Source organism: Schistocerca cancellata, chromosome 4 (assembly GCF_023864275.1).
Source record: "Schistocerca cancellata isolate TAMUIC-IGC-003103 chromosome 4, iqSchCanc2.1, whole genome shotgun sequence".
Classification (NCBI taxonomy): domain Eukaryota; kingdom Metazoa; phylum Arthropoda; class Insecta; order Orthoptera; family Acrididae; genus Schistocerca; species Schistocerca cancellata.
This window is the reverse complement of record NC_064629.1, coordinates 235213861-235230273: the sequence shown is the minus strand read 5'-3', so window position 1 is coordinate 235230273 and position 16413 is coordinate 235213861. Positions and strand designations below refer to the sequence as shown.

Below are 16413 nucleotides of genomic sequence, written 5' to 3'. Positions count from 1 at the left end.
GTATGTTTATTGAACCTACCAGAACACTTAAGCAATACTCAAGAGTAGGTCGCACTAGCATCCTACATGAGGTCTCCTTCATAGGTGAACCACACTTCCCTAAAATTCTCTCGATAAACTGAAGTTGTCCATTCACCTGTCCTACCACAGTCCTCATAATGCTTGTTCCATTTCATACTGCTTTAGAGCATTGCATTCAGAGATTTAAATGCCAAGGCCACTATTAATGCTGTGTCTGAGCATTACGGGTTTGTTTTCCTACTCGTCCACATTAACATATATTTTCTACATTTATGGCCAGCTGTCATTCACTTAACTTCAATACATTCCCATTCACCATGGCATCATCAGCAAACAACCACAGGTTGCCCACCCAGTCCACTAGTTCTCATGTAGACAGAAAATAATAGTGGTCCTATCATACTTCCCTGGGGCACTTCTTACAATACCCTTGTGTCTGATGAACACTCACCGTCTAGGACAACGTACTGGGTCCTATTACTTATGAAGTCTTTAAGAGCCACTTGCATATCTGAAAACCTATTCTGTGTGCACGTACCTTAGTTAACAGTGTGCAGTAGGGCTCTATGTCAAATACTTTTAACGTGCAGCTGCGCTGAACTCCCCATAGCTGGAATCTGCAGCACACTAGGATTAGGCTATAAGTTGCAGCATTAACGCACTGCTACAGCTGAACAATAAAACATCCAATTCTGTTTATATGTGATTTGTGAACAGGTTAACTTCAAAATTCACATAGTGCAATTTGAAGAACAATGAAATAATGCACAGTAAAACTGTAATATGCTGCACATGAGATCAAGTGGAAAGTGAAAGTTATGAGAGAGTATGAGCAGCAGAAAAGCCTGTTGCAAATCTACAATATTCCATCTACATGAGATAGCTCTGATGTAAAAGTATATTGCTGATATATCAAAATTAGGCTGTTTACCTGTGTTCCATTTTTTCTTCCCATGCACCTAATACACTCGTCACAAAATCTCCAGTAAACTTGAATGTTGTTTCCCAAATTGCTGTACTGGTAGCAAAGGATAATATTTCCAAAAAATCCGGAAATATTAACCATGATCTGTTCTTCACTGCTTTTTAATGGTTTTCCGTGCTTTTTTTCCCCTTACATAACACGAAGCAACTTCACTAATTTCCACAGCATGTACAAATGATGAGACCACATGAGCTACAGAGGTAGCGACTGTCCAATGAAATTTAAAACAAGAATTACACAAGTTAAATGTTTAACATGGTGATTGACCAGAACAGTAAATAATGCAAGTCTTTAGCTCATGTCGTTGAATAATTCACATTAGAATAAGAACAAAATAACTAATATGTAAGTAGGGCCCATTTTCAGTGGCGTCACAATATCTGGTGTGGGTAGACTGAGCCTGACCATCAATACAAAGCCACGGAGCATTTACATTTTGTTTACATTAGATTTACATTTTTTTGTTTACATTAGGTTTAAACATAAGATGAGCAAAGTATAGTGATCACAGCCGGTGTTGTTAAAGGGAGGAGTGGGAGTATCACATCAGGGAAGGGTGTTGCAAATCATTAAGCTGGTGCGGAACTTGTAGGTGTGCATGCAGCAGAGAATGAAATGCAGAGGAGGAAGTGGCTTGGAGAGATACTGAGGAGGATGTCTTATGGAATAGTTTTATCAGGTTATCATTTTGTGAAGGAACAGGAAATGGCAATGGTACTTACCTCCCCTAAATATATGTTTAAAACAATATACTTGGATTTGACATACCACATATACAAATTCCTGAAAATGGTGCTAATCACAAAAGTTATTTTTATCTTTCGCACTAGTAAACACAGACTCTGTGAGCCATTGTACAGTGAATCAGTAGAGTCCTATTTCATTTGCATATGGAGTGAGGGAAATTTACTGCCTCAGTACACACTGATCTCTTCTGTCTCTAATGACCTCATTGTTGATGTGTTGTTAAAACCCAGTCATTCTTCTCATATCCTATTGTTGTGGTCCATACATTCAATACACATGAAACAACAGAATGCACAATTGTATTCTAACACAAGTTCACTATGTTTATCTGACAAGGTTTTACAACCTCAGTGTTGCTTTTTCCTCCAAAGCTTTTCATTGAAATTAGTGTAGCATCTCTTTTAAGCTTTTGTATAAGGTCACTTGCCTTTTATGGTTCTAGCAAAACGTGATTTCATTCAGTATCTATTATGCAACCTAGTTGATAAAGTCTGGAGCAGTTCTGCAGAATTGGTCAGAAATCAGTTATTCTGACAACAGACTTTCAGCTATATCTGAGTGATATGCTCTGAGACAGCTGGGGAAACTACAGGAATATTTTCATGTGGGGAAAAAAATTCCCCAAGAGTTTTTCATTGTTGCTTTTTTCAGTTAAGTTTGTATAATTTTGATTCACGAGAATTCATGGTCTAACAAAGAATTTTACTTTAGGCCACTACTGCAGAATTGTACTGCAGCAATGAAACAAATGAGAGAATAACACCAAAATAGAATGAAGTTGCAAAGAAAATGCACCGTTTACAAAAACAAAACACGGTGGACACACAGGCATCTGCCGGCAGCAAAGTGTGTCAAAGGCTTTAGGACAAAGACTATGCAATACTTCATAACAACAAACTGCTTTTGGTGAACATGACGTCACAACTGTTTACATTTCTAACAGGTTGTGGGCAAATATTAAGAATGATGGTTTTCAAATTAAATTTCCTGTTATGAAGTATGAATTACATTACGTGTGAGAATGTGCAATGAATTTCTTAAGTCAAGGTGCATTTGACTCTCATTCAAAACTTAGCACTTTGAGTACCAGCCACATAGAAAAATTTCGGACCCTTATGACCAGCCATTTATGCCATTTTTAAAATTTTTGTGGTACATTTGTGTTTGATACACTGATCAGCCAGAACATTATGACCACCTGCCTCATAGCTGGTATGTGCACCTTTGGCACAGGTGACAGCAGTGATGTGTCATGGCATGGAAGCAATGAGGCCATGGTAGGTCGCTGAGGGGGAGTTGACAGCGCAACTCCACACATAAGTCACCTGATTCCATACATTCCGGGGAGCGAGCCAATGAGCTCTGACACCATGTTCAATCAAATCTAGATGTGTTCAATCGGGTTCAGATCTGGTAGGTTGGAGGGCCAGCACATCAATTGGAACTCACTACAGTGTTTCTCGTACCACTCAATCTTACTCCTGGCTTTGTAATTGGCGCATTTTCTTGTTGAAATATGCCGCTGCCATTGGGAAACATGATTGTCATAAAGAGTTGTATGTAGTCTGCAACTGGTACATGATACTCCTTGGCATCTTAGTGCATTGCACAAGCTCCACTGGACCTGTGGATGCCTATGTGAATTGTCCCCAGAACATAATGGAGCCGCTGCCAGGTTGTCTACACCCCACAGTATAGGTGTCAAGGAGCAATTCCCCTGGAAGATGATGGCTTCGCAACCTCCCATCAGCATAGTATTTCGAACACTCGACAAGTCGTGCAGTTTTCGAAATGGTCACGACAAGCCTATGGGTCATCACAGTCTGCCCCCAGTCAAACTCTGATAGATTGGGCGTCTTCCCCACGCTTAGTGGGAGTCTTCCCCATGCTTATTGATATTGCATATAGTATGTGTGTGTCTGACTAGCAGTCATTCCTCACCAGGTGGTGCTGCTATCTCCTGGATGGGTTTATATTGATACTAGGTCAGTCGTCATAATGTTGTGGCTGATCAGTGTATGTGATCACATGACATGAGCTAGGATTGCCTGAAAAAAGTGCATCCTAATCTTGATTTCAGTGTTTCAGAAGCTACCATGCAGTATTTGGTGGAATGCATATTTATACTTTTGTAATGCGAAAATATACAGTGTACTTGTTGCTGCGCGTCAAAGTTTTGGTTGTTTTTTTCTGGGTTTCATTTCCTAAAGTGCCCGGAAGTTTTACGCTGCTGTATAAAGCATTTACCATTCAAAGGACTGGTAGGTTTTGCAGCTCCAAGGGAAAGTATGTTGTCACTTAACATGGAAAATTGTAGTTTCATGCAGGAAAAATTGTATTTAAATTAGGAAATCCGGGAATATTTTTTGTGTTGTCTGCCTGTGTGAAATAAAATTGCGTGAGAGAACAGCCAGTGATGGAAAAGGATAACATCACTATTGAGCAGAATGTAACGGCTATAAATGTTGAGTCACAGGGAGCAAATATATATTATAATCATTGCTTAAGTATTGTAGAAAGTATAGGGACAAACACACTAAGAGAAAAATCAGAGCAGTATGTTGAAAACTTTCTACAATACTGTCTTACCTTAGAAACAAAAATAGTCCAACAAATCACAGTTCAGATTTCAGAAGAGTTGCCCTGTTGTGCATGCCATTTATGTCTTCACTAAACAAATTTTACAAGCATTAAATAACTGAATGCCACCACCTAGTATTTTCTGCAACCTATCTAAAGCATGTGACTGTGTGAATCACAATATTCTCCTAGATATACTGAAGTTTTATGGGATTGATACTTTAGCCAACCGTTGGATAATGTCAGATGTAAGCCAAAGAATACAGAAAGTTGTACTTAGTAATCCTGTACTTAGTAATCCAGCCAGTGTGGTTTGGGGACATTATTCAGACTGGGGACAAAGCATATATGGGGTTCTCCAAGTCTCAGTCTTAGGTCCACTAATGGTCCTCATATATGTAAACATTCTTTTTGCAGATGACACTAGTATTGTAATCAGTCCAAGTATACATACAGCAACAGAAGATATGTTAAACAATGTTCTTAAAAGTATCATTGACTGATTTTCTGGGAATGGTCTTGCCCTCCATTTTGAAAAGGTACAACATATTCAGTTCTGCATAAGCAGGGGAACCATGCTAGTAATAAGTGTAACACATGGCAAGGAAATAATAAATAGGGTGAAAACTTCAGAATTCTTAGGTGTCAATGTTGATGAGAATTTAAACTGGAAAAAGACACATTTTGGAATTCCTAAAATAACTTTGCTTGGGCACGTTTGAACTTAGAATCATTGTAAATCTTGGGGTGAGACAGATCAATAAGTTCACATATTTTGTATATTTGGAATAATGAATTATACAAATGTGTGGTGTCTGTTCTTTCAGACATGTTCGCAGCTGTGATACGTATTATGAAATTGTAGGTGACGGAGGGGAGGGGGGGGGGAGGCACAGAAAGGAGAGAACAGACACAGTGCATTTATATAATTTATTCTCCTCAATGGGCTATGAATCCAACACCTTCACTGCGAATGAAATATCACATTTGACCTCCTGTGGGAATCTCAAAGTAGTAAGCAAAGAGGACATAGACAGAGATTGTGGACAGGTGGTGCTGGATGGGAATGTGGGTTTTCTGAGTGGCGTACCAAGATAGCCCATGTAATTGCAATAAACACTGTGTCCAGGTGGCACAATGGTTAATGCAGCTGCCTAATAAGCAGGAGATCTTGGGCCCAGATTCCAGTCTGACACGCACTTTTGCTCGTCGCCTCTGAATTCGCATAAAGTCCGAATGCAGCTGACATTCCTTCCCTCTCCTTCCTCTCCCATCCTCCCATCAGCTTCAGTTTTCATAAAATAGAATAATGTTTTGCAGTAACTCACCTTTATGAAACTAAAGTGTGCGTTGCTCAAAAATGTGGTGTGAGAATAATATGGGGTGCTCACCCACGATGATCTAGCAAATATTTTTCAGGAATTGGACATACAGATTACTGCTTTACTTGTATATTTATTCCCTCATGAAGTCTGTTGTAAATAATCTACCACAGTTGAAAAGAAAATTAAAATTTGAAAATAAACCCAAAAAGTATCTCTTCAACAACTACTCTTGTTCTGTAGAATTATTTCTGTTATTGTATGTGTACAAGTTGGTGGGTCGGAATAATCAACTCCAGTCTTCATATTTGATATTAGTACTAACAATAATTTAAAAAATATGTATAAATGTTCAATTTGCAGCAATATGTACAAATTAATTTGCAATGTGAATGTAATATGACTCATTCCACATCGTTACGATTTATCAAGCAAATGGTCCATGGAACATGAAACTAACTTGCACACGGTTTACTTACAGATGCACTCCACTTTCCCAGGAGCCTTTCAACAAATCTAAATATTATGTTTGCCTTCCAGTTTTTTGAAACATATTTCTTAGGTGTGTGCCATTCATATGACTTATTGAAATGATTCAGAATTGAGGAGAAAAGGATTTTTAATGTATCTACTACATCCCTTTAGTGGTATTACAAATGAGTAAAATAAGAATGAACTCTTGACATTTAGTTGTACATATTATAACAGTCCTGGCGAAGTGTGGCTCAAGAACCATTCTCCTCCAGCGAGCAGCAGCTGCCCCCCACCCTCGCCGCCCCAGCACTACTTGTGTGGTAACATCAGCAACCCAACCCAGCCATGCCCACCAATTGCAGAAATGAACATCAGTCATTGGGGATCATGAGCCCTACTTACTCTCCATACAAAAGAGTCACAAGATGTAAGCTATTAAAACATAAATTTCAAACAATGTAAGTTTACACTGAAATCTAGTAATATCTGCAAACATATGAGAAATAGTGCATTTCTTTCTGTGCAGCTGTAGGTTCAGAAAATTTCACCAATTTGCAAAATTTGTTAGAAATGTTAATTCTGATTTTAAAAAAATGAATCCTTAAGTTTATTTTAAAATTATGTAGCATCTAATTTCACATCTTTATTTAAAAACTTGAAACATTCTGTTCTAAGTGGGGTGGGGTGGGGGGCATTTGCTCAACCAATGAATTTCGGAATGGCGTAGTACATTTCTATATTCTAAATCAACTTCTTCCAAAAATTGTGTAAATTTTCAAGAGATGGTGATTCTTTTCCTCCACCTATTACTTTTGCTTTTCATTGCCTTCATTGTGGACAGCACTCTGAGGCTTTTCTCAATTTGTGCTTCTTGGTGAACAGTACAATGAAAAGTTAAACGATTTGTTCTATTTCTTTTGACCAAGGAAGCAATGTTCGCTGCATACTGTAGCTATTGTGCCGCTGGTCCAAATTGCAGAGTATTTTCTAAAACTACCAATTTTGTGAACACTCCTTTTAACTGCACTAAAAATGTCCAAACATGATATTCTGGAACCAAAGTGAATACCTCTTCGTCTTCAAAAAAAAGTTGTCCAATATTAGGCAAATAAAAGTAGAAAACCAAGATACGTTCGATCAGCACTCTCTTCTGCATACCAAAAATAATACTGAAAGTTTGCAGTTAAATTGTTTAATATATTTTTAATGTTATCATCCATATAAAGAATTTGATTTTTTAGTGATATGTGTCAAAGCATCATAGTGACAGAACGTTTTTGCCATTTCTGTTGCACATTCTCTCACGAGTATGCCACCGCTGTAGCAATTGTGATTGTCTGAAAATTTTAAGCATACCATACACGATACAGCTAAACTCTTTTCTTAAGGATTTACTGGTTCAGACAACTCCTGTATTTGTATTTTCAACTTGTTCACTAAAACCCGTCGTTTATCATGTGAGTAATACCCATGTGTTGCTTCATGTAGTGAAAAGAAATGTTTTGACTTGAGAATTTTTTACTTATTAAACGTTAAGATTTTTCATCCAAATTGTGTGCAAAAAAATGCTTACTCTACTCCTCACAGAAAAGACGATTTTCAGTATTCTTCCTTTAGACATTCCCAAGAACTGCAGTAGAGATATTGAGAGGTAGTGCAATATTAAGAAACGAGAGTGGAGCAAGTGGACCATCGTGTCAGTTATGCCTGTTCATGGTCCAAGAATGAGTGAATATGCAGGAGCTGGGAGCCTTTGCTTTGAGTAAATAATCAAAGGGATGCTGCCTCCCCTGATCGCTTACAGACAAGCGAACTGTAGTCTGCAGAGAAGCTGTGATGGCACCATGCAGGTAGAGTTTGAGGGGGAAGCACTTGGTAGAGGAGAAAGTCTCGCAAGACATGCTTCGTCATCATTATATTATAACCTAGACAAGAGAGAAATTTTTCAACACATATGAAAAATAAACACAGGTTTACACCCAAAGAGGAGGAGCATTTTTCATAAATTCAAATTCTACGACACAAATTAAGAGCAACGTGGCTGAAAGTGACATTTCAGTGAGCTTTCTGGTTGTGTTATGATGGCCATTAAATATTAAGGGTGTGGGTAGTTTCATGTAAACACTAAAAAACTGGTGGCAGTTAGGGATGGTGTTGTTGCTATGCCAGTAATAGTTGAAGGTAAGATATTTAGATGCTGCACTGAGTGGGGTAACACAGTGGTTAGCACACTGTGGACTCTCAAAATTATCGTGTGGTCTGTGATTTAGGTTTTCCGGGATTTCCCTAAATTACTCGGTTCTTTTGAAAGGGTATAGCTGGTTTCCTTTGCCATCCCACCTTGATCCAACCTTGTGCTCCTTCTCTAATGACCTCGACACTAATGGTATGTTAAACACTTATCTTACTTACTTACTTACTTACTTACTTACTTACTTTAGTTACCACAATCAGATCAGAATGTAGATGTAGGTACAAAAGTACAAATTGTTATTCTCTAAACTCACACATTTATTGTGTTAATGATCAGCAGTATGGAAATATTTTTTTGCTTTGCCAACAGAATTTCACCAGTAATAGTGTTGACTTAATAAATGTGCAACAAAGTTTATCTGTTATGTTTCAGAGTTTATTTACTGTGCATCACACATGATACTTATGATATACTTTTTCTAGTTTAGCATGCATTATTAGGTTAGCGGCATCTTCAGCTTCTCCCAACAGTGTACTGTGATATTTCATCTGACGCTTACTGGCTTAATATTTTGAATTTTGATATTAGTTTTTAACTTACATATCTTATGTCTGAATGAATCATTTGCATATTTATTCATATTTACTTCCTCTTAACCAGCTTATCCACTGTGCCTCATGTTGCGAGCCATACCACAGATTCTGCCTGGAAGACGGCCTTCGTGATCCAAACATAAAAGCATTTGGCGGCACCTCACTGTCAAACTGGGTGTGTCAACGCTGCACGGTGTGTTCAGTGTGTGGTAATGGGCAAGGACAGCAGCTCAGCTGTCAGCGTTGCCATCGCACTTACCATACAGATTGCCTGAGTGGTCGACGACTCCACAGTGCCGATAGACCATGGGTGAGTTCTATTGTATATACATACAAACTAAACTTGCTGGTACAAATGAATATTAAACTTCAGGACCTTACACACTTCTGTTTAGCATTTGCCAGTAAATTTAGACTGTGTAAGTTAAAGGCGAGTTGGTAGTGGTGGTGGTGGTGGTGGAGGGAAAATGTGAGAACGAACTATAAAGTGCAACTCAGAAACTTAAAAAAGATTTAATTTGTCTGGCTAAAATAAACACTGGTTAGATAACTAGTAGGATGTGTATTTCAGGCAAGTTGAAACTTCAATTTGGAAGAAAATGAAACTTTTTATTGTCTTGAGGTTGAAGCACTTCTATGTTTGCTTACAAACAAATTTGGTGTTGGAAGGGGTTCTCCATGAGGTAAAATTTTTTTTTCTTCTATTACCAAAGCAGCAGCATCAGTGGGCTCTTATTCTCTTTCTTGTTACCACGTGCTGTGGTTTTCTTGGTTTTTTATGTTTTGCATTATGGTTTTCCTTTCACACTCTCTCATTTTTTTCTGGGTTTCCCTGTTGCCTTCATTGTGAAAAACTGCACTATTTAACTTTCACTGTCGCTGTTTACAGACTGCGGACCCCCTCCAAAAACGAATTTGTATTGTCATTTTATGGTAAATATAGAAGGTTTTAGGTAAAAGCACACAATGAGCAACTAATGGCATTGGCAAGTGAATGTAGAGGTAATTTACAAGACATAGAAACTGTATCAAGGAAGAGCTGAAGGGAGAAATGTACAAAAAATACTTGAGATAGTGATTACTTCTGAATATTGACAAATAGTTATTCCGTTGAAACACACATTATTTGAGGTACAAGATATGTTCACTGGCCAGGATTTTAAAATTGTTGGTTTACACATAAGATACTCTCTTTGATGTTAATAGTGATTTTCAGCCATTTGGAACTGGAACCATTCACACTATTTCTTTGTTGATAGGCAGAGACTAAGGAGGGGTTTGTACAACCATTATGAATTACAATTAACTTACTTTGAGCTCTTATTTTTGGAAGTGACAACAACTGAGGAACCAGCGCATTATGCAAAACATTTAATGCACTATGGGTTCTACACGTGTTTCTGTGCACACACATTTTCCCACAACCCAGTCCACTTGGGCTGTGCTTAGCCATAGTGAGTGGCAGGGCACTGCCAAATTGGGCATCAAAACAGACTATGAACGTGGGACTGTACACCTGAACACTTCCATCAGCAGTATAGGTATTCTCAGGAACTATAAGATTAACTGGGCCAGCCCATTTACCTGTTGTGCTACTACAGCATCATTGATGGGAGGGTTCTCGTAGTTATTGGGAACATCATTCTTAGCAGAAATTGATGAAAGAGAACTACCTACCTACTAATTGTGTTAGCTGGGGCATCTTGTAGAGAGCTGTGCTTCCATTGAGAGTGTGATAGCTGTTATTTTAAGGTATCTTGATCTTCATAACAGAATTTCACACTTTCAGAATTTTTATTATTTTTAGATGTGAGCGTTATATCTGTGACCACATCTTCTTTCTCATTGTCCCTAGATATAAATGTCTGCATATACACTACAGTGATTCTTCTAAAAAAAAAAGTTCAAGGAAAGAGAAATCATTTACTAGAAAGAGCTTTTTGCACATACCTTTGTGAGACAAAAGACATGCTGTAGGCATGCTGAAACGAAGACTTACGCAGGTACTGACTGCCAACTACTGACTGATAGTCAGTTGTATATATCAAAACATGGACTTCTTGAATGTTCTAGAAGCTGTATTGTTCAAATTAATGATTATAGTGACATTCGGCGTGGGTATTATTAACAATTTTATGGTAACTTACGTTTCTTCTCTCTTGCAAAAATCAAAAGTATAAAATAATTGTAAAAGTTATTTTATAAAGTTGTAAAATAGAAATTTTGTGTTTACAAAATAGGTGCCACATTTAAAGGGCAGTATTTAACTGCACAGCACAATTTAAAGATCTCCTTTTTATATCACATCACAGTGCGTAAGCGTGAAGCTTGGCTCAAAGGTGCCTATGGCCTTCCTCTGTAATGGTGCAAAACGTGGCGCTCTGTGAAGTCACCTTCAGGCTCATTGACAGTTCTAACTGCAAGGTGTTGACAAATGTGAGAAAAAAAGGCCAGAACTCAGAAGTTCATGTAAGGTGTAAGTTGGGTTAATGATCCTCTTGCCCACATTTCACACTTTCTTTTGACGCCTCTGCAATGAAGATTAGAACTGCGATTCCTAGTGTTTAAAACATGTCATTTTCATATGAGTAGCCGAGGAAAGTATTTCACACACACCACTGCTCAGAATTGACCTGAAAAGGCTTCAGGGGATGGTATAAAAGGTGTCAAAGAAACCATCTCTTCCTCTGGGACATTGATTCCCACATGTTTTACAGCCAAAAACGACAGTTCGCAGTGTGATGAGCAACAGGACAACGTCCGTGACAACGTTTTGTACTGCTGACACCTCCTGGATGGTTCAATACTTCTTTACTTTGGAGTGTCATGAGACGGCAATCAATTTTTGCTGTTGAGTACAGGGCAGAACCGCTAGAGACCATTCATTCCTGTCTGACAAAATGTGAATGTGATCCAAAGCAGCAAAGGATGTTTATACTTTTTCAGACCTCATGTTTCACACATTTCTATGGCATGATCATGGGAGGGGGGAAGGGGGACACGGACATTGTTATATGTTTGAATAAAATGGCAGGTTGTCCCTCTACACTCCCCACACTGTTTGGTGACAGCCTCGGTGCCTGTGGTATAGGCAACCCTTTTGACACAATTATGTCTCACATGTGGCCAGCAAATGCCAGTGCAGTGGTGTAGTGCAACTCACCTGTTTGGTTTTGATGGACAAGGAAATCATTTTCATTGCAAAGAAAGATACACATTCCTATTTCAATGATTTATTTATTGGTTACAATGAATATTCAGAAACAGGTGATACCAACTCTGGTAGTAATAACAACTCGGCATCAGCGACAACCACTGTGGGTCACAGAATTGATGCAGTCATGGGGGATGTTGGTCCAGATGTTTTGTAAGGCATTGGTCAATTTCCCACCTTTTCCTGGTTGGAGATGCATGTGCCTTAGCCTTCATTTCATGTATTCCCACACACTTTCAATTGGATTTAAGTCGGAGCGGTTGGCCACTCCCCAACCTGAATGACATATGGCTCCTCTGTCTCATCCCGCTAGCGCTCTACACTCAGTGCTGGAGGTGGCTCATCAAAAAGGGCATTTTCTCGTTAAGTCTGGTGCCTCCGCAAACTGCGATAGGCCTGCCATGAATTGCAGTGTGTTGGGAAATGACATTTGACTGATTTCTTGCTTCCTCATCATGATTGCCAAACATTGGTCGTGCAGTCATGACCTTCTGTGGAGAAATGTGACTCACCCATGAATAGCATTAAGCATTTAATGCCTCAACGCTCCATACGCCACTGAATGTGTTGTTTGGTAAACTCCAACCTGACCAGGACATCACATTGTAAGGCCTGTCTCCTGATAACATTGCAGCACTCTGGACACCACATGCTGAGGGACGCCAAACATGTTCGCAATATAACGCTGTAACCTACCATCTCCAGACAGAGCAACAGCTTGGATAACTCCAGCTGAAGAAAGTTGTCTCCATAACACATTTCTGTAGAACACAATAAACATTCTAAGTCCTTTGTGCTGAAGTGAGCCAGAGTGTAAGGAACACTTTTAACATTTTTTTTATTCCCAGGTTTCATACAATGCACTGAAAAAAATGATTTTTGTCCATCAAAGCAAAATAGCTTGGTTGCACACTTCTCTGCACTAGCATTTGCTGGCTGCCTACGAATTGTTACGTTTTTGGAAAGTGTTACCTATACTGCTAGTGCTTTGGTATCACTAAATGGCCTCTCACCATACAGGTACATGTTAAATGTGGTCAGTGGTACACATGTGGCACCAAGGCTGTTGCCGAACTGGGGGATTATAGGGGGACCGTTTGCCATTTTATTCAACCATATAGCAATGTCCGAGCCCCCGTCCCCCAAGTCTGTGATCATGCTACATGCCACAGGAACATGAGGGCTGAAAAACCATAAACATACTTTGCTGCTTCAGATCACATTCAAATTTTGTCAAGTTTTTTTGAATGGTCCGTAATGGTTCTTTCTACCCAGTACACCAGGGCCAGCCAGAAATTCTGCACACATGGAGAGCTGCTGCACATGTGCGACTTCCTGGCCACAGTGTGTACACTTACCATATGTGTAAACAGGCAAACAGAACTATAACCGCTAATTCAGTATGTGTCTCTAAACACACATGTCACTGGTTCACTTTCCCCACTAGCTGGGATACATTGTACATAGGGCTCTCTCATGCTCCTTTCACAGTGTGCAAAGCTGTTGTGGGAAGGTACTGTGTTATTCCATCACCCTATCAACAAACGACATGGTTAAAAATAAAAAGTGCAGAAATATGCTGGATTTGTTTTATGCCCATGTTAGGTACCTAAATACCCTTCATTTCAATGATATCACATGTTCGGCTCAGTAATTAAAGAATAATTTTTAAGCATGTAAGTATACCTTGAACAACTGGTTTAATACCAAATTTTTCAGATAACAATGTTCGCCTCTGTAATATGGAACAGGATGAGGCACAATTAGTAAATAAAAGTTTTAAATTAGACGAAAGAAAGAAGTCCAAAACGTGTTTATCATTGGTGATGAGAAACTATAAAGTTAATACAATGAAATGTTCACTCTACAGCGGAGTGTGCGCTGATATGAAACTTCCTGGTAGATTAAAACTGTGTGCCCCACCTAGACTCGAACTCGGGACCTTTGCCTTTTGTGGGCAAGTGCTCTACCTAGCACGGCTCACGCCCCGTCCTCACAGCTTTACTTCTGCCAGTACCTTGTCTCCTACCTTCCAAACTTCACAGAAGCTCTTCTGCGAACCTTGCAGAACTAGCACTCCTGAAAGAAAGGATATTGCGGAGACATTGCTTAGCCACAGCCTGAGGGATGTTTCTAGAATGAAATTTTCACTCTACAGCGTAGTGTGCGCTGATATGAAACTTCCTGGCAGATTAGAACTGTGTGCCGGACCGAGACTCGAACTCGGGACCTTTGCCTTTTGCGGGCAAGTGCTCTACCAATTGAGCTACCCAAGCACGACTCATGCCCCATCCTCACAGCTTTACTTCTGCCAGTACCTCGTCTCCGCTGTAGAGTGAAACTTTCATTCTAGAAACATCGCCCAGGCTGTGGCTAAGCCACGTCTCTGCAATATCCTTTTTTTCATTAGTTCTAATTCTGCAAGGTTCGCGGAAGAGCTTCTGTAAATTTTGGAAGGTAGGAGACGAGGTACTGGCAGAAGTAAAGCTGTGAGGATGGGGCGTGAGTCGTACTTGGGTATCTCAGTTGGTAGAGCACTTGCCCACGAAAGGCAAAGGTCCCGAGTTCAAGTCTCGGTCCGGCACACAGTTCTAATCTGCCAGGAAGTTTTATAAAAGTTAATATCAGGCACAAAAGCACGATACGCTGATAAATTCAAGCAGTTACAAAGATTTTCGTCAGTAATACTCAATCGAAACTTTGATTTATTCATTTTCATTACAGAGAAAAGTCTTTCACACATGTGTAGGTTGAAACCAGACATGGACATAACCCTCATGGCTTCATGAGACGGGCATGGGAATTCTTGCTGTGGAAAGTTTTCATCGAATTCTTTTGTACTTTGTACTGCAAAGAACTTGTCCTTCAGCCGTGTAGTGCACTGCAGGTTGATCAGTTCCATCTGCAGATGAATCTGAGCACCTTCAACTGATGCTGAAAATGGCTGTGCAAAGCAACAAATGATAGGAGACACACTTGTAACGTCTACAAATTGTGCTTAAAATTGCTTCTTAATTTTTATAATTATTGACACACATTCTTGAAATGCAGCACTTTCATGTACCAAACCAAGGGTACGGAAAGTTTCAGTGTTTTCAGACAATAGTTGGATCTCCCAAAGAGCAAGCTGCCTATCAAAAGTGTTTACTTGTTCCAAAATGTCAGAAATTAAAATTATTTTCACTTGCAAACTGATGCCCATGCAGTTCATGTGAGATGTAATGTCCATGAGAAGTGTGAGGTCTGATATCCATCAAGAATCTTCCAATTTTGCTTCACTCTTTCCTGTCTCGTGTAAGAAATGTACTAGACCAAACATAAATAAAAAAATCTTTCCAGCATTTTACCTCGACTGACCCAGTGTCCTTTGTTCTAGTAAGGTATATCACTGTACTCCTCTTCTAATTCCTCCAAGAACTGCCGAAACTGGCAATGCGTAAGCCCACGTGTTTTCAGATAGGTTACAGTGCATGTAATAATTTGCGTGATGTTTTCTAACGTTACTGATTTTGCACAAAACGGCTCTCGATGTAGAATGCAGTGAATTCCATACAACATCTCATTTGTGTGCATTCTACCTTTTTGCGTATCAGGTCTATGAGCCCTCTCTGATGGCATCATTTTGCTGGTGCTCCATCCGTGGTCACTGATATTAACAGATTCCAATCCGTGCTGACACCATTGATCGCTTGCTTGGCAGCTGCTAGGAAGTCCACATCTGTCATAGGCACTTTGAAAGGCAGTAACAAGGGGACCTTCTGGTCTCGGAAATTCAGTTCGGGATGAGACTTCACAGGTTGGTAGTGCACCTCAGGGGTGTCCACTCATAGTGGTCTTAAAGCGTGCTTTCAGGAAAAAAAAATTTAAAAAAGCAAGGGGGTGGGGGGGGGGGGGGGGTGGATCATCGAAAGTCTTAGGCGTAGCTCATACGCACCTCATATATGGTAAGAAGTAGCATTCCAGCATATGGATAAAATAGCCATGCTAGAAAGGCATATGGACAATCCGGGTGTGATCCTACCTACCTACTGATACAATTCAGTTTATTTTTTAATTGTTTTAAAAATTATAACAACTTTTAAATGAAGTTAGTGACCTAAAGTATTATCAATTAAATCATAAATAATTTTATTTATCTTATGAAATGACTGTCACAGCTACTTAAAATGTGAGTTACACTTATCAATATTTTCTTTTTGAAAAGTTAAATAATTTCAAATGCATTTTTAATGGAGGTAAATTAATTACTACTGTCACAAAATTCTGGGTGACGTTTCAGTCAT

The 16413-nt window shown here is 39.3% G+C and overlaps 1 protein-coding gene across 1 annotated transcript in view; it reads left to right on the top strand.

Moving 5' to 3' along the window:
* The window catches only part of LOC126184037 (histone-lysine N-methyltransferase trithorax), a 219481-nt gene that overhangs the window by 125520 nt on the left and 77548 nt on the right, over window positions 1-16413 (top strand). Inside the window, exon 9 of the mRNA XM_049926395.1 lies at window positions 8984-9226. Within this exon, the coding sequence (XP_049782352.1) occupies window positions 8984-9226 (243 nt within the window). The remainder of the gene's footprint in view (window positions 1-8983; window positions 9227-16413) is intronic.